Source organism: Ptychodera flava, chromosome 4, assembly GCF_041260155.1.
Source record: "Ptychodera flava strain L36383 chromosome 4, AS_Pfla_20210202, whole genome shotgun sequence".
In the NCBI taxonomy this organism is placed as follows: domain Eukaryota; kingdom Metazoa; phylum Hemichordata; class Enteropneusta; family Ptychoderidae; genus Ptychodera; species Ptychodera flava.
This window is the reverse complement of record NC_091931.1, coordinates 28523008-28542261: the sequence shown is the minus strand read 5'-3', so window position 1 is coordinate 28542261 and position 19254 is coordinate 28523008. Positions and strand designations below refer to the sequence as shown.

Below are 19254 nucleotides of genomic sequence, written 5' to 3'. Positions count from 1 at the left end.
AACTGTGCATTTTATCCTACCCGTAACCCCTAACCCCTTCCCAATGTTTTCCATGACAACCAAGGAATCATGACACGGGAAAAGTTTCTCATGTCCACCCTTGAATGCTGGGGGCCACCAATGGGAGAGGCTACAAAAACGATCTCTTCATCATGTCACATATGTTTGGTTGCCATTTTGAGCAAGCTTTGCCAATCAGAGTGCGAGTGTGAGTTTTAAGTTGGACATTTTCACAACTTCTCACAGTAGGTCTTCTGAAATCAACCTCCCCTTTCATGCTGACATATGCATGATATGCGAACGGCAAAGCTCGTTAACTTTTGGTGCTTACCAACTCATCGCACAAGTGCTGGAAGTGTGACCCACATGCAGAGAAGTGCTTATTTCTTCAGGCACGGTTTGCAATGTTCAATAACACGACCAGTATATAACCCCTAACCACAGCAACATTGCATTGCAACACATGGCTAGGCACTCGCACTCTCGCTTTCAACTTCAAGTCAAGCACAACAGCAGGTGACCCTACTTCGCTTCTGGAACCAATTTTACTGCTATGTTATACTTACCTGACGGCCGATCTCGACCTGACCGGTGAACACAGGCAAATGAAATGCACGAGTATGGTAACAGGGGCTAAACTGATGAAATATTGCTGCACTTTGTGACACGTTCCAGTCACCTGCCGGTTGATGCAAGCACATGAAAATGTGAGCTATTGCGCAAGACGGAATTTTCAATGGCTACACAGAAGTGAAGGCTCCCTGAAGTATTTTCGCAGCATTTTTCGGTGAAAGACTATAAATGCCTTAATAAAATGGTAATAATAATATTAAAGCCTTCTCAATACGAAATATACGCTTTTATACCGCATTTTGCTTAGAACCTCAACTGTCGTGAAAATAATGCCGTAAAACTGCCTCTCAATTACTTCCGGGGTACAGGCAGTTTTTGCAAACATCAAGAGAGCTGAGCAACCTCCTCCAAGATTTCCCACCCTTGCAAAGACAAAGTTAGTTTGCTATAGTGTTTGGACTACAAAAAAGAACAAGGGAAGGTCCAATACAAGTTGCTGCTTACTTACAAGTCTGGACAATGTCTGCGGAGGTCCATTTCGACGAGCGAAGTGGTCTTGTCCCGGTGAAGACGCCCTGGGGTCAATGGTACCAGACGATGGAAGAGGTTTACATAGAAATCAACTTGCCGGAACACACAAGAGCGAAAGAAATCAACGTTGATTTTAGATTAAAATACATCGCTGTGGCTGTAAAAGGAAAGACCATTATCAAGGCACTAATTTTAATTCTTTATTTTCTTTTTTAATTTGTTAGAAATTTTGTGTGGATGATTGTCTATTTTGGGACCTGTCACGATGCCTTGCCGAGACCCGCTGATATTGCATTGACACAGAGCCTCACACAGGCATTTGATTGACTGCGCGAAAGCCCTCTGCAAGCCTTGGTGTTATCTTGTCGCATCACAGGGCCTTCGCACAGCGAATCAAATGTCTTTGGTATCTCACATGTCCCACACAACTACCTCTTTTCTGAGATAGTAAATTGACAATAATCGATTTCAGGAAACTTTTAGCATCTTGTCATTATGACTTCAATAATTAAATTGATTCACTTTAGTAATTTTTATGACCATCAAATCTAGTTTTCAATGGTACAATTTTGCAAATTTTGTGCTGTTGAAATGAAAACCTATGTAAAATATTTAAGATTCTGTAAATGAAGTATAATCTTTGATGAAAGGTAGCCACTGCAAATGAACTGTCATCTCTGAAAACACCCTTGTTTCTGTAATTTCATGCAAGAAATATTTGTCTCAAAGTGACAGACATTGTAACTTACGCAGATATTTAAGTTTTCTAGCTACGTCAGAGAGCATATCGTAAAAAGCAGATATTGTGGTAAATTTGTTGTATAATGTGCTAGAACAGCTATTAAAGGGAAGATATTATTACATTATAACTGATGGCAAGTTGTTCAGTTTACTGTAAATTTCAATAGAAATTCGGCAGTCCTCTACTTGGTAATCTATAGGTTGGCAATGTTTCCAAATGAACTGAAGTTGCTTCAAATATTGCATGTTAATGAAAGATATTCAAAAACAGAATAAAAAAAAATACTTTAAAAAATGTTCACAATTAGGCACCTGTCTTTGTCACTGCCCATATCAAATGCTCATCTTATAACCTAAACAAAATTTCCTAAATATCATACTTGCATTTTTCACAAGTATGTACAGATACTGTACTCTCTGTATTTGACATTTATATTCCAGTTTTTGAGAATCTACCAACAGATAATATTGAAAATAACTCTAAAATATATTTGAAACCAAGTAGGCAACTAAGACTATCAATTGGCAAAATATTTATGTCTCACCATCAAATTTGCTGTCTTGAACAAACTTTCAAGACAATTTGAAAGATCCTAATGACATGTCAAACACATCTCCTACATACACTCACAAAATACATTCAAAAATTTAGTGGGTACAAGTTATTACCAAAGTTGAAAGTTCCTGTAATCATTTTCTCCTTGCCTTTTCAGGGTGATCTTCATGAAAAAGTTGTAACAGATGAATGTATGTGGAGTCTAGGTAAGTTGAGAGCAATAGTCAAATGACTTCTTGAAGAAGAGATGCATTGTGTACCATGTTTCTCTTTTTTCACTGGAAATTATATCGATCCACAGATTTAGCCAAGACAGTTCATCCATAGTAGCTGTGCATAAGTCCTGGGAGTGTTCAGGGAGCTACATTTCCAATTGCCATATGAACACAAGCAGCAAACTCACTAGACTAGCCCACTAGTTGCTTTGCATAAATAATATGTATGCTGTCATTTTGTATTTTGCATAGGTGTACGATGTAGTTTACTGAGGGTTTACTGTCACAGCACCTTCTAAGCCACAGAATTTTCAGAACTTTATTCCTTCAGTTTACTCTGTTAAGATTTTCACAAACCCACATATATCGGTACTTGAGGCAAGTCTACAAACTTGCATGATATTCTCTATCTTCTGCAAACCCCAAGCTATAGTGTCTTATCCTTGAAATTCAGTGCCACCATGTGATAAAGAGATAACTTTTGAACAGTTGAAAAAACAATTAAAATTGTGACACCAAGATGCACATCCTCACTTACAATCAAAATGAAATTTCCCTTGCAGAGGACAGGAACTTTCTGAGGATCGTTTTGATAAAAATTCGAGGTTGCCAAACCTGCTGGATGTCCCTGCTTGTCAATGAATATGAAGCTGATCCTTTCACTTTTGATCAAATGGAAAAGAAGCTTACACTTGAAAGGTTTCAAAAAGAGGTGAGTTAATAGTGACGTACTTACAGTTAGCTTGTTTAAAAATCTGAAGAAGTGCAGACAGCATCGACTCAGTCTTTGGGGAGTCATAATGCAATACAATTTTTTTCATGATCAGTAGTGTGAATATACTCAAAATAAAACAAAGTAGAGTCGTATTGTAATATTATATTATTTTTCTGACCAATAGTGTGAACTATATATATGCTCAAAGTAAAACAAGGTAAATATGCCGCAGGCAAAGAAATTCAGACTCTCAATATTTTTTACAAAAAACTAAGGCTTGTCTACTGCTTGTATGGGCTCATTTTGATACCTGTGGAGTAAATTAAATTTTGATTTTTCCTGGAGAAATAACAGTGGGTGTAGTGGCCATTTTGAATTGCAAATATTGGTAATCTGTTTCTCTAATCCCAAACTTTCCAAGGTGACCCCTGATTTTTATGCTTGATTACGAAAGATAATGGTCAAAGTATCTTTGGGCAAGGTGTAAGGCAAAAGTTCATTGTGATATTTAATAGTTTATCACTATCAAAAGTGTCTAAATACTACAGAAAACACAGATTACTAACACGTTCTCCATATTTGATAAAGTAATCATCATTTCATGTGGATTAACCCAAAATTGAATATTTTAGTTGTTTTGTTTTGGACCTGTACAAAATGAAAGGATATCACAAATTTTGACAGGCTGAAATGCTGTCAATGTGAAAAGAAAAATGAAATGTCAAATTTTAAATTTCCATCTTCATAGAGTGAGAAACATTACAATGACATGTATATAATCTGATGTGGTTTGTCATCTGATACCTACCGTGTAACATGATCAGCACAGACTTTTCCACATTCAAAAACATGGCAAAGTGTTTTTTAAAAGGTACCTCTATAGTATAATGTTGTTATAAATCCTGAAAAGTTCAACCAGAGGATATGCACAGCAAGATTTTAGAAATTTGAAAGGTCACCTCTCTCGATGCCGACTGTCTGTAAAGACTTGATATGTAAAAATTACTTCAGGGGCTGGAAGTTGATGCCTTTTTATAGGATATGCAAATGTTCCATGTACCTTGGGAAATCTATTGGCTTTGATGGTTGTATTTATTATTCCCAGCTTCAAACATGGAACAAAAATTTGGTTTGTTATCCTCCTTTTTGTGTTTTTCCATCCTATGCTATCCGATTAGTCTTTATAATGAATGTATCAGAAATAATTTATATGTCTGCGGTGGTCTTCTTCATATCTGCTCAGATTTCTGCCTTCTAAAAATCTTCATTATGACAGTATTATTATTATTATTCCTGGAAGTTGTTTGAAATGTCCTTTATCCATGGGCAAGCCTTCATCAACTTTGTCTCCAAGGAATTAATTATTTATATCACCATGTATGAAGGACTTTAAGTAAATGACAATGTCAGTAGATTTGAATGGATTTTACTATCTTATCACAATAACCCTAATTTGAATAATGATCCCACCCCCTCGTTTTCTCTCCAGCTTATGTGTGGGAGTGGTTTCAAGTTTCACAAGGCTACCCTTTAGAATGTTAACCATCATAAAAGAAAGTTCTCAAATTATTTCAACCTCTAGAAACACAAACAACATCAAGTTCATATCATCAGCCCCCTGTGTATACTACATTTACCCAATGCCTGCAATATGTCATTGCAGCGTGTCCCTTACTGTCAATGTCTGTCATTTTCTACTGTAGAACCCAGGCTTTGATTTCAGCGGAGCAGAAATTTCTGGAAACTACCACGGCGATGGGCCTCAGCTGCCGTCATAGAGATACCTGTTACAGACATGAAACAATTTCCTAACTTAAGGTGATCATTTGACTTTGTACATTTCTGAGAGACAACATCAAGAACATTTATGGATATTTATAAAAGATAATTTCAAACGTTTGAATTTATAAAACATTCTCCGATTTTGAAAATATCTCTTTATCGCTTTCCCAGAAATAGGAGAGAACCTATAAGAGCTTTCACTTGTGCCAGCCCAGCATTTTTTTCCAAAGCATAAGTAAACCCGCTTATGTTTTGCATTTGATTTGAACTTGTCTGTATGAGTGAAATAGAAAAACAATTCTGTATACATGCAAAGTTGTAATAAAACATTCCTGTCCCAGTATTCAGTATTGAGCAAGTTACCATTTTTACCCCTTTGAAAAAATTTGATAAATAAGTTTTAATTATTAGCACTATGATTTTGTTGATATTTGCTTCCAAGGAGTGTGAAATTTAGCAAAACTCAGTAATTGTAGTTCTCTTGATGAAGGCATAAACTGCCCCCTATAGCCTGAATGCTCATAGATATTTATAGTTTCATGATTAATGTCAATGTGAGTCAACAGGATAAGTTTGTGGTCTAAGTGCAAGTTACCTACCATCAGTAACAGCGCACATAGTATATGTAAAAAAAAGTGTGTCTCGTTCAGATTACCTATCATAGGAAACAGAAGAACAGAAACTGTCATTGACGTTTTGCAAATAAAAATGTTAAAAAAAATTATCAAAACACTCAGTCTCATGGCATTTCAGAATTGAGAAATCCATATGCCTCACAGTTGTGAAATCTGATATGGAAAAGAAGGATAAATACAGAATATTTCATCTGTTTTTCAACTTGCCATTGTGGTTGTCTTATAAAAAAGCATGACCTTCTGAAAAAGATTGCTTCAAAAATATTCTAAAAAAAGCAAAAGAAAACTGTATTTTAAAACAGGTTGTATATTTCTTGTTGATTTATTGACAAAAATTTGAATTGTGTGTTCCTGAGAATGCATACATAGACATCACATGTATAACGCTTCTTGAAATACTTTAATCATCTAACAATATCCGTATAATGTAATTTTCTTTGGAATCATAACCTGTACATAAAAAGGGGACAAGAGAGATACAGCTATCTACTGCAGCTATTAATTTGGTGTCAGCCCTGGGTGACTAGTGTACGGATGCATGAAGGTCTTCCTGTCAAACAAAACATGAGAAAGGATTATTTTTATCCTCATTTGGAGGACTTACATCAGCAATGATCTTGGTCGACAGCGAGCCAGTTTCAATATTTTTCACCGTGTTTATTCATCCATCGTGCAAACCAATGGAAACAAACCTCAACACTGTGACACTGTGCGCTCTCCGAGACCTAAATTATGTCCATCACAGACAATTTAATTCTTTTTTATTTTGCTGTTTACCAGGTGTTAAAAGAGATTGTTTTGAAGACTCTCCACTTAATTGTAACGCAAATATGCACCCACCAGTCCCGATGTTTTTCTTTCCTCTCCATTACTCAAGCACACAATGGTTTCTATATTTATGATTCAAATCACCAGAGGGGAGAGTGTTAAATTTAGTTACAACAGCTGAGACTCAGTCACGATGACTTCATATTCTGTCCGGACTTGCTACAGCTGCTTTTGTCAATAAGAAATTATTACACATGACTTGGAGGAGGGTGGGGGGGAAGTGATTGGTAACAGAGTCAATGTTACATGAAGTTTTTCATGACTGAGGTGGCGATTGGAAAAAATATATCCCTGCCCTATTTGCAGCAGCTAAATGATTGACAAGTGGTTGGACTCTGGATTTCATCGTGTGCAAGATTTGAACTTGTCTGAATCCTAGCTCCCTTCCGAACCAAAACCATGAAAAGTGAAGTTACGGCACAGTAGAGAAGCAATGTATAAAGTGACATAGGAAATGGCTGGCTGTACACGGAATGTAGCAACTGATGATTTTGAAAGCAGACAGCTGGCTTAACCCTCTTGTGGTAGGATTAACAGAAAAAAAAGCTTGACATTTGGAGCGTTCTTGATATGTAAAACAGTCAACTGACAAAGCATGAAATCTTGCTAAATTAACTGTTAAAGTGTATCAAGACCAACCAATACTGTCTAGATTTGCAAGCAGATTATTCCCAACCAGCAATGCTCCAAAGTGTCAGTTTATATATTTCATAAGGGATTAACCAGGCTGTTTCAACCACTTGTCTCATGTATGCCATGACAAGAGACAGTGTGTGGGTAGCTGCATTGTTGCAGTATCTTCAACTTCAAGTACCGGTAAAATCTGGATCATTCATGATAGAATCTGTACAGTGATATATTTAGTTGCCACCAATACTCTTAATCAACATCATAAAGGTTAGACAGAAACATATGAAAAAAATGTTCACCACTGTCAAAAAAACATCAATTGTAACAATTCCTGCTATTAGTATCTTGTCCTTTGTAAAGTTGTCACTCGTGGAGTTCATGATGATGGTAGAGATTATTGATAATAACTGCCAAAATTGATCCACTTCCCATCAAAAAGATTAAGTTTCAACACGACAGATGTGTACTTCCTTGGGAAGGCATTGATTGTTTTTTTTCAAAGTACCTTAGCCCAGTTTCATCAAAGAGGCAACCAGCTTCCTCCAACATCCCCATCATCCATTGGCTGAGATCACTGCATCACCATTCTCTCAGGCAAGGAATACCTTTTCCAATAAGGGATGTATTTTCAAAACTGTGATTGGGCATGACGTTCAAACACAGTCCAACCACGATGACAGTGATAGGTAACTCACTGTAGCCAATGGAAATGTTCTTTCAGTGTTACCGTTACTGTTGTACTCATTACCTTCCTGTGTGAGTACGGTATATTAAGCCGTAAAGGGACCATAGCTTTTGAATGATAATTAAAAATGAAACTGTTTTCTTATCCGTCTGCCCATTAAAAGTGTGTATGTTGTAATACAGGGTACTAGCTTAACCAACACAATATACAGGGTTGTCCACAAGAGATGGGCTACCCCTCTGTTTTCGGAGCAATCTATTCTTATGTTAATAATCATACAAAAGAATACATTTTTACAATAAAACAATATGCAAATTGTGCATTGTTATGTAAATTGGCCACGCACCCCTGTCTTTTCAAGCAGTGGAGAACATTGCAATACATCATGAACAATATATAATGGTATTGGTCACTGATAAATTCTAGCCTGGATAAAAATGGGGTCATCTATGAAAACATTGGCCTACCATGTGTACTGGCTGCATTGGCAAGTTGACCACTTGGCATTTTGTTGCTAATTAGTCCCCACGGACACCGTCCGGGGGAACTTATAGGTTTGGTTCGTGCGTGTGTTCGTCCGTGTGTGCGTCAGTCCGTTCACGAAGATATCTCAGAGATGCCTGGAGGGATTTCTTTCAAACTTGGTACAAGGATTACTTCAGATGTCATACATATGCCCGTCGATTTGTTCTGTGATACGATCCAATATGGCCGCCAGGCGGCCATTTTATTAAAAATTTTTCATGTACAGAGCCATAACTCAGACATGTTTCAACCGATTTTATTCAAAGTTGGTACAAGAACATTGACCAATGTCATAGATATGCACGTATCATATCAATTTGGTTTGTGATACGATCCAATATGACTGCCGTGCGGCCATTTTGTTTCGATTTTTTCATGTAAAGAGCCAAAACTTGGGCATATCTCAACCAATTTTATTCAAAGTTGGTACAAGGACATTGACCTATGTCATACATATGCATCTTGATTTGTTTGGTGATACGATCCAATAAATTAAATTAATTGCCAATTTGCATTTACATGATGAACTTTTGTTTTTGGGATGAATGTCCAGAAGCACTGCATCAAACTTTATAAAATATGGTACCCGTGATAATGTATCAGTGTTATGATAGGATGCAAAAATGTTTTGCAACATCCTGTTGATTAATTCCTAGTTGACTCATTTAATGACCTTTAGGATGGTGGCCTACATTTGTTTTATGTTTTCATCACCATGGAACTCATTCTTGGCCATTGAGCGCCATCTGTATCAAAGTATTTTTATCACAGACCTAAGTAATGAAGAGGACTCTATCCTCTCTGAGGACTTGTAATCAAAGTACCCATTAACAAGTGGGGACTGTATCATCAACAATGACTTGTTTGGGAATAGAGCAAAAGACTTCATATTATAGACCGAACAAAAATTCTGCAAAACACATCCAAAATTACAGATAATGGGCCTTTAACCCTTTGAACGCCATAGTCAATTTTTGTCACCTTCAGTCAATTTTTTCAGATTTTTGTTAAAATTTTGATAACAAATGCAGCAAATGAAATGTGATGTCCATGTGGTCCAAAATTATCAAAAACTTACAGAAAAATATACAAGAATTTGTAAAAATGTTGCACTAAAATTTTGGTGGGAACAATTACAGCACATAAAGGGTTAAGGGATATTATCTGTAACTTTGGATTTTTTCACTACTGTGTTGAATAAAACAATTGTGCTTGTCAACACAGTGTGTATATATGCAAAGTGCATGCATTATTTACATGTGAATATTAGTCCAGACTAAAATGTACATGCCAACAATGGCAATCATCTTGTACGGGCGTAGTAGACAAGCTGAATGCTGTGTATCTCAACAAGGTAAACATTATCCCTGTGCATTCCTGATGCAAGCACCAGAATTATCTAGGATGTAAATTATCCAAAATGGTTTTAATGCAGATTTGTTAGGTATTAATCATAATATTTTGGTTCACATGCTTTAGATTCAGAGCACATTGGAAACACAAACAGCAAATCACAAGTACTGATGTATTGTGCTTGAGTTTTATCTCCTGTCAACTAATTTTATTAAGTGTCCCCCAAAAAATGTCTTATAAGGCACTGTCATTCGCCTGTAGGCATACAGGAACATTAATAAACCATGTGGTATATTTGCCAGCAAGCAGATCAGGTTACACATATTTCCTTAGAAAATCTAAAAGTCCATGCAGAGAGCACGGCCTCTATACTTCTTTGCAAACTCATGACATTTACTGCTCGTGTCGTTGAATAAATGCAAGCAATATATCTCAAATAACTTTCAATAGGAAGAATGGACGTAGAATAGATTTCAATTTTTAACATTTTCTTTGTTTTGTTTCGTGAGTCCTTGCAATCATTGAACCTGATCCTAGACATCGGTCTGTTGTTCTTCATGTCAAGTCATATGAAACCAACATTGTAACAACCTTATGGCTGTCATCTCAGTTACGCAGACACGACTTGCAACGACCAACTCCCACGCATTTAAAGGTAGAAAATTATGAAAAAAATCATTTTCTACCATAGATGGTAGAAAATTAGGACTGTCTGTGGATGAAGAAAAAATATTGCACGAAAGCAGCATGAAAATTCTTGAAGTACATCACCACCTGTTTCTGTTGACCCCTATCGTAATAAATTTTGGTATATTTCCATCTATAGTTTTCTATGGCAAAGATTGACCCCAACACTTGACTATAGGGATGAGAGGGGTGCAAATCAATTTGGTACACCACCACCATTGAAGATCCCTTATTGTCACATGCAAGTTGGACGCTTACATAATGCATATGGTTGCTGAGAGCAAGGAATATCTTAAATTGAGTCAGTTTGCCCCATTTTTCTACCTTGACAAGAGTGTAATGCATACTTTAATCCCCCAGCAAGTATTTCCTCTGATTGCTGTATAGATGTTGGGTTTTTTCCTTCAAAGCAATGAATCAGCTCATTAAAATACACTGAAACCTTGATTTGTGTTCTTGAGAAGGCAGTTTGACAATCTGCTGGTAAGCTCAACATCATGAAATGACCCAAGGTTCAAGAAATTATTATACAAACAGGATGCGTCTAAAATTAGCAGTAATGCAAAAGACATGCATGCATCTTCACAAGTGCCACTCTATGGAGGCTTATAAGCTACCACTAATGAAGCTTCCTTCATTGTATACCACACAATAGCACATAGGAGAGTTCAACTCAGTCGCTTGCTGATATAACGATGAACTTAAGTCCCTGACTCGATACTTTTTTCTATAATTTACCGATAGAAAAAAACGCCAACAGTTACACCGGTAAATCCAATGAAAGTTTTAATCATATATGAACATCTGAATCTGTCCGTGAAGAAAAAAAGAAGCAAGAAATGGCAAATAAGGAGATGTTTTGCAACAAAGTCAAATGATCTCCGCACACACTCTTCAATTCATGTCAGCTCATTATTACCTTCCTTCTGTAATCTTTCTGTGTTTTACTGTTTTACTTTCAGTACATCGATGATTACTCGTAGAGCCATATAGTAGATATCGCAATTACAGAAGCATACAGAAGAAATCAGATTGTCATCCCGGGGAGGAAAATTATCACCTGCTGATGAAAGTATCAACAATGCCATGTTAGTGTTGCTGCCATTTCCAAGACCTCATCCACTATCTGAGTATAAACCAAGCTGATTCAAGGATAGCTGAAGATTTCCAGCTGTTTCGTTGGCCGATATTCTGTATAAAGGGAGGTAACCTGGGACTACATCCTGATGACATTCATGATTTTGAAACTATCGGTACTGTAATTGTACCATCAAAGACAAAGAGAAGCTGAAAGTGACTTCCCTAAACATCTAAAATTCATACCACTGAGTACAAGTTCTCAAATAAAACAATTATGCGATTTCCCTGACTGCAGTGGCAGTCGCAATGATGATTAAAGTTTGAATTTTAATTTGAATTTTATTGTTCTGACCCAATGTATCCATAGGTACATAGTGGATTTTCAGGCCTAGAATGAAACACACCAATCCATAATAAAATATAGAAACTCTTAGGCAAAATAAAACAGAGAATTTTAAGCAAAATAGTCCTTTTATAGTTGTATCACAGTGTTTTTATAATTAAAACACCTTGTCTGAATTCCACTATCTGATAGGCTACTGCCAGGGTTTATACTCTGTACAAGAAAACTTGGGCTTTTGGATGATGAATAATAAACTAAAACTGAAAACCTGTAAGCATTTGATTGGCTGTAGCATGAGAAGAGAATGTCATGCATTTTGTAAATTCTCACTGATTTTCTCATTCCAACTTGTTCAAGTTCAACATTTACACCCTCTTTGAGTAGCTCAATGAAGCCATTGATGAAGAGTTTTTTTCAGAGCAGTGATATATATAGCAAAAGAACAACAATGCTAGTTAGCGATCTGTTCATCAGTGAACAGTAGTGAGAGTGTTTGCATAAAGTGTGAACAACTTGTATGTTCTGAAGTGTTCTGCAAATGAATTGCCAATGTCTTTGCCAATGGCAGTTTTATGTTTGGTGATAGATTTCTCATGGGCCTTGCAAATTTTTTGTGAAGATGGATATGAAATAGTAGTGTACACAATGTTGAATGTGGCCATGCTGTCTGACACTTAAAATATTAAACAGCAACACTTTGATATACTTTACAAAACAGCTTTTATTCTCTCTTACTGATACCATGTTACTACCCTTGTAGAAGGTTGTTACTACCATTGTAGAAGGTTGTGACTACCATTGTAGAAGGTAGTATGCAGAGAATAAAGAGTGTTATTGTATATCGTACTCCATTATGTTAATGGAAAAAAGCTGGTACTTATGGTAATGTTTTTTTCATTAATTTTTTGTTTCAAAGAACAAAAAACGATACATGTTCTTTTACTTCTCTGTAAGGTTTGTTGAAATACAAAGCCAACACAATGGGTTGTGTACAATTATGAATTTTATTGTTGACAAAGGAATTACAGTCCACCTAAAATTCTTTCATATAAGGTTGTATGCACCTCGAAAGTGAAAGACTTAAACTTTTGCTCAAATTTTCCTCTATAAAACTTTCAACCATTCTCTTACTAAATCAAGAATAAATTAGAGGTCACCATGTAAAATTTGGTACGAGAGAGACAAATGTAAGATTTCCTGATATTTGAAATTGAAAATGGCCACCACCCCCACGTTAATTCTTGGGGGAAAAATAGGATTTTGAATTTTCGAAAAACTAAGATGGTGAAAACTTTTCTTACACCAACAGCTTTAAATGAGCATCCACAAGTGGTAGATCAGAAAAGAATTGATAAAATTTGAAAGCCTGAATATCTGTCCCTGAGGCGCATTCTACCTTATAGCAGCTAGTGAATTGACAAGTAGAACACTGGGAATTTCTGCGTGATTTTCAGAGTTGAACAAGAAACTGAATTTAACAAACAGAACATGGACACTGGCAGATAGTATCAAAAGCTACATTTCATTGTCCTTTATATAGCCAACAACTGAATGGAACAATTGACAGTACTGTACCGTAGTTTGATAGGAAACCTTTCAAATCTAAGGGTTGACATTCATGGTGTTTTGTGACAAAGGAGGGAGGGAGGGAGGGAGGGAGAGAGAGAGAGAGAGAGAGAGAGAGGAGTTTCATTCACAGATACTGACTTGACAGAATAAGACCTCACAGACAATTCACTGACAGTTGCACTGCCAGTCTTACCGTGGCAGTGATTTGCCCAAGCTTAGTGCAATGACTGTGCTTAGTGTAAAACAAACTCATTCTCCCCCTGGCGTTAATTCAAACCATTTATTGTAAAATGAGAGTTTTCTTTTTCTCGATAAAGATTTTAAAAAAATGAATTTCCAAGTGTTATGCGATAACATTTTGATCTTGTTTTTACAGAGTGAATGGCACCTCATGCAAGATGGAAGTAGACTTTGCTCTCAAAGTGTACCTAAATATACAAGGTGCACAAGTCCCCAGGGTACCAGAGTACATCTAGTATTTTTCAATCCTGGTCCCAAGTACCAACTTAGTCAGCTGATTGTTTTCTAATTGTCATACAAGTGTGTTCACAAGTCTTCTGATGTGTGCATGCGGAAATCTTCCACAAGTGAACATTCCAAAGTCCCATCTATAATCCACACCTAGTTGAAAACAATAAACCTCTCTGAAGGATTGTATTTCTCTGGCAGAATGAGGAAATTGGATTGCAATAGATGGACAATACATAGCTGTACATCCTAAGTTTTATTGTTCTGTTTCCTCTATACATCATGTGAATATTTTTATTCTTCTCCCAAAAAGTATTAACCTTGCTAACAATGCAGTAAAATATGGAAAATCATAAATCTCCACAGAAACCTGGTCAATTTTTTTACTGCATTCACAGTCTTCCAATTGATATTGACCTTGGTTAGTTTGACACACAATTTGTAAGTCTCTCTCGATCGTAACGGAACTTGTGTTTGTGTCGCCCTTGAGTGAACAGCAAGGTGCAGCATACATGCCGTGAGCGGCATGTTGTAGCATGAAACTTGCATAGACTGTTTGGTATAGTTTAAGTCTCTATTGAATGTTCAGTACATGTTTCTATGGTTGCACAGCCTTTGAAGTGATCACACCACAAGCAGTGAAGGCTGTGAGCATGAGCAGTCAATACATTGGTTTCGGCAAATCCCTCTTGTCTGTGCTAAAAAAATAGCATCAAGGACACTGTGCTCACATTTAATCAGATGTGGTGGGTCAACATGAGCAAAACTTTTAATATAAAATACAATCTAAGTCTTCAGATGTCAATGTGTTATCTCTCCTTTAAGACATACAAAGGTAAGCAAGGGCATTACGTGCACTACCTTCTGATTCTATGCTACCTTGATGGATGCAAGCTGGCACAACACTATCTATTGTAATCTTTCCCACTTTAAAATTTGACAATTATTAGTGATCGACATACACATGTTGATTCTTATTACTGTTTTCTAAACCACCTCTCCTCTGATATCTAGGTACATCTGACTTACATTCTGATTGTAACTTGTGAGATGAAATCTGTGCTTGCACATTAATTTCATCATGTGGCCTTGCCAAGACCCTATACGTTGCTCACGGCCTCCATGCCTCCGACCCCACTCCGTCTAGCCTGGAGGTCCACTTTTAGCGCTGAAGCATAAAATACAGCTCATTTGAATTGAATGGTCTCCAGGAGAGACGATGATGTCACTGGCGTCCCTTTGAAAGTCAATTATCAGCCCAAATGTTCCTCTCATGATTGGCCAATGATTAAATGGATGTTGCTCATATAACTAGCTCATAAACTGAACGTTCTCTGGCTAGTTTATGAGCAACACCCATTTAATCATTGGCCATTACTAAAGTGTTATTATACTGTACTGAGAGCATTATTAAAGAAGCAACAATATGGTGATGCTGCACAATTTAATGTAGGTGCAATTTTGTATCACATATTTGCAAATGGCAACGATTATTATTGTGGTAAACAAGATGGAAAATGAATAATGTACATGGAACTTTAATAATTCCCATAAACAAGTTTTATGTTTTGAATTTATTAATCATATGCTTGCTGTTTGCAAGACAAGAAGAAAGTTCATAGATGCATGCTTGTTGAAAGATGAATAACCCTCTCCCTTTCACCACCATGGTTTGTCCCAAATCCATTGTTTTCTATGGTAAAGTTGGACCTGTACACAGGGAACTGGGGGTGAAAGGGTTAAAATTCAATTGTGTAAAGACATAAAAAAATTGATGCAGTATACTGATTAATTATGAGAACTCCACTATCAGCAACATGAAGATTATCAGGTATGTTGATTGTTTGTCAGCGTCATCACCACATCTCTGTTTCTCTTTCAAATTTCCACTTCTTCTCTGAAGCTGCAGCTTAAAAAACCTATGGATGGGCCCCACTTTGATTTGTTCAAATGATGATGAAATTCACAAATGAACATTTTTTGGTCTAATTTTTGACATTTGGTCAAAATATCTTCTTTCATACCCCCAGTCTGACAGCTTTCAATTTGAAATGTACTGAGCTTCTTAGGGATGCCTCAGAATTTTCAAAGTATATGTATATAGTTTTGCAGAATTATTGTTCATTTTTTTGTAAATTTTCTTCAAAATTCTTTGAAATTGTTGCTCCAATAGCAATCCAGTTTAGCTTGAAGGTTCCAGTTGTGATCACTTCATTCAGGTATATATAATGATACAATTTGCATGTGCAAATTTCAGGGGCCCATTTGCCCGTCTTTGTCAAAAATCATTCTTTGACACCACTGGTCACACTGCATTCAAATTTGAAATGTAGTGTCTTTGAGATACCCTTCTGAGATTTTGTTAAAATTAGTGTAAAATTTAGGATCAAATGTTTTGTTTTTTTTCGTTTTTGTGCATGATTTCATGCCTTACTCTCATAATTTTAATCAAAATCATCAAGAAATTTTTGGCCAATTTGTCTGTGATGTCTTCAATTAAATTTGATTTCTGTCATGAATGTTTTGTCAAATATTCTATAATATTAAATTTTTTTTCTCAAAAAATCAAAACAGTCATTTCAACTGCCATAAGTTTGTATTTGCTTTTCAGGTACTACCCAGGGATTTTGTTCATTGTAAAGAAAAGCAAAGAAGCAACAGAATGTATCTATTGCAAAGGATTTATATTTTATATCTATAAAACTTTAATTTCCAAACAATGTAAAGGTTTGTGATTTTGTAACAAAAGGCCGGTGGCCTACCTTAAATAAATAACTTGACTATTTGTTCATTCAAAGAGAAGCTATTTTAATATGGTGAAATTTTTCTGCGCTTAACTCTCCTACCGTAAAGTTCTAACAAATTCAATTCCTCAAAATTGTAAAGATAAAAAACAAAGCTCCATAAAAGGAAACATAATTTTTAGTAAAAAGCAAATATATGGGTATGATGACCGTGACGTATTGTGAGATGGCAGAGATCACATGGCCAACCGGCAGCTTGGCCAGAGATTTTTTATTTTTGTTACAGGGAAGAAAAAACACATTAATTGGCCATGTAAATGGTTTAGTCCTGGAGTTACCCCATGGTATAGTACATATCCTTGGCTGTTACAGGAGCAAAGAGAAACGATACCATTACGCAGTCATACAATAAATATTTACGTTTATAGATACTTTTGGTTTTTCTTTTGTTGTCATGGTGATATCAACCTACACAGTCAGTGTAGTTTCAACAATTTCCTATGTTTCAATTTGAAATGCGGAGTATATATACTCAAAAGCAGACTACTATTCAAAAAGACGCTTGATGGAAAGTATATGTTACACAATGAATGGATTATGCAAACTGAAAGACAAGATTTTGATGGCACGTAATTCTTTAGGAAATGATACACTTGAGATTATTGTTGTGGTAACAATTGTACGGCACACGACAATAAGATGTAGACTTGTGCTTTGTCAAAAAGTTGCATTTTCGATCTTCATTGTCACATACGGCAACAGTATCCTACAATACAAAGGTCACACAGCCAGTATATTTGTTGTCAAATCACCTTTCCGCATCTACCAGATTTTGAAATTGCATGGCTTTATACACACACAATGGCTTCTGGGTGCAGCAATTTTTATTTCACAGAAAAACACACAATTGACAGTATAAAGTGCGTGTACATCAGTTTCACAGAATGAAGGAAAGGGGAAAAAAATCACGTTGCAAGCTATCTATTCAAAGACTGAATTCACAAGAGATGAAAATTCCAAGGTTCGAGAATGCACAGCTGTTAATTCTTCTCCAAATTATGTTGTAAAGAATTGGCCTTCAATCTGTGCATGCATTCAATTGCGAGAGACCTTGTCTGAACAGTATCCTGTATTCAAAGTCAAGAATAGCATTCTCCACCAACTTGACGATGATATTTTGTTCATTATTATTAAAACAAGGTGTACTAGGCCACTTTGACAGCTGCTATGTACACGGTGTGTCGAAAATGATCCGAGTCCTTCATGCTTAAAGAGTCTTGATTGATGACAATATTTCATTGCCATGTTCAAATATATACAGTGTCACTATAATTACATTTCACATACACATCAAATCTACGAAACAAACATTGATACAGAGGCTACCATGGCAATTATATGCGGTCTTGCTTGGTACTTCGCAGGAATCACCCCTGGCACTTACGCATACATGTTCTGTACTTTTTTCGGTTTGCAGTACGTTCTTCACAGGTTTGTAGTCCAGCAAGCTGCTATTGAAAACATACAGACCTCAATAGAAGATATAATCTCAACTAATGCCTTTATGCGGGAACTGAATGTAAGATTTAAATACCGAATCTCAAGTCAATTTGCATGAACTTGAAACACTGATGATTGAGTTTCATGTAAAGGCATTCTCGATATGTATATAAACTGCTTTTATGGTGTTTTTTTCGCAATGGGCGCAATGGCGTATTTTTGCAATTTTTTGACCAAGAGGCTGTTTATCAATAATTTGGTGGTACATGTATAATGTACAAAGTAAAACAACTTTAACAGGCAGTACGTCTTTTCTCATTATGAGGTAGTCGATACGTATACAGTATTTTCTTCAAAAGTGCTTTTTACCCAGTTTAATGTGACCTTTTGTAACAAATTGGCATGAACCCAGGATTGCATGACGGGCCCTCATCCCTTTTGTTTCACTCTCAGATGTCTGAAATCAAAATATCAGTTAATGCAGCCTCTCTACCTCTACCTAACTTTCAGAATATAAATGCCCGGAGGAATAATCTTGTAGACCGAGGCTAGAGTCTGCAATGCGTGATCTAGTTCTTGCAAATTAATGATTTATCTTTTCCTGTTGAGTTTGTAGCGACACAGAGAATGGTACGTGAGGTTTTGGCCTTTTGTTAACATTGAAAGAATTTGATTCTGCAGGAGAGAAAAACTACCTTCCCTTTGTTTTCATACTCAGATAAAATTGGATGACAATTTGTGTCTGTAATAGGAAAAAACTATCTTGGAATAAAGCAGGATTTTGGTAACCTAAAGTACATCTTACTTTAAAGCCAAATACAAAATATGTATAGCGTATCGGTCAAATGTTATCATTGTGTATATTTCTGCTTGAAGTTTATTGTGCACAGAACTAATACTGGTGAAGTTACTCTCGAGAAAAATTTACTGTGATATATTTCCTTTCGTTGTGTTAAATTAATAGTCCATGTAAGTCACCGTGTTTCAACTGAAAATTCAATTATTACAAAAGCTGCACTGCAGAAAAAGACGAAATACAGACTTGCAGAAGACAATCCCTGTCACACATCTGCAGCTTACGAGGACGACAGCTT

The 19254-nt window shown here is 36.3% G+C and overlaps 2 protein-coding genes across 3 annotated transcripts in view; one reads left to right on the top strand and one right to left on the bottom strand.

Annotated features, from left to right (window-relative positions):
- The window catches only part of LOC139131378 (leucine--tRNA ligase, cytoplasmic-like), a 36161-nt gene extending 35445 nt beyond the window's left edge, over window positions 1-716 (bottom strand). Inside the window, exon 1 of the mRNA XM_070697395.1 lies at window positions 567-716. The gene's annotated coding sequence lies outside the window, so the exon portion shown is untranslated. The remainder of the gene's footprint in view (window positions 1-566) is intronic.
- Window positions 717-931: 215 nt separating this feature from the next.
- LOC139131382 (nudC domain-containing protein 2-like) lies at window positions 932-12153 on the top strand. Of its 2 annotated transcripts, XM_070697406.1 has the most exons (5): window positions 932-1287; window positions 2559-2607; window positions 3180-3328; window positions 5035-5149; window positions 11419-12153. In XM_070697406.1, exons 1-4 carry the CDS (start codon window positions 1093-1095, stop codon window positions 5107-5109), a joined length of 468 nt encoding a protein of 155 aa, XP_070553507.1. In that variant the 5' UTR covers window positions 932-1092; the 3' UTR covers window positions 5110-5149; window positions 11419-12153. The 2 variants fall into 2 exon arrangements, with proteins under 2 accessions (XP_070553507.1, XP_070553508.1); XM_070697407.1 differs by lacking the exon at window positions 5035-5149 and having other exon boundaries at window positions 934-1287.
- Window positions 12154-19254: the final 7101 nt, after the last annotated feature.

Excerpts from the sequence above, each read along its gene's own strand:
- LOC139131382 (XM_070697406.1), top strand. The coding sequence starts at position 1,093 with ATGTCTGCGGAGGTCCATTTCGACGAGCGAAGTGGTCTTGTCCCGGTG. Across the intron at positions 1,288-2,558 it reads AAGGAAAGACCATTATCAAG|GGTGATCTTCATGAAAAAGT; the intron begins GCACTAATTTTA and ends TTGCCTTTTCAG. Across the intron at positions 3,329-5,034 it reads TTGAAAGGTTTCAAAAAGAG|AACCCAGGCTTTGATTTCAG; the intron begins GTGAGTTAATAG and ends TTTCTACTGTAG.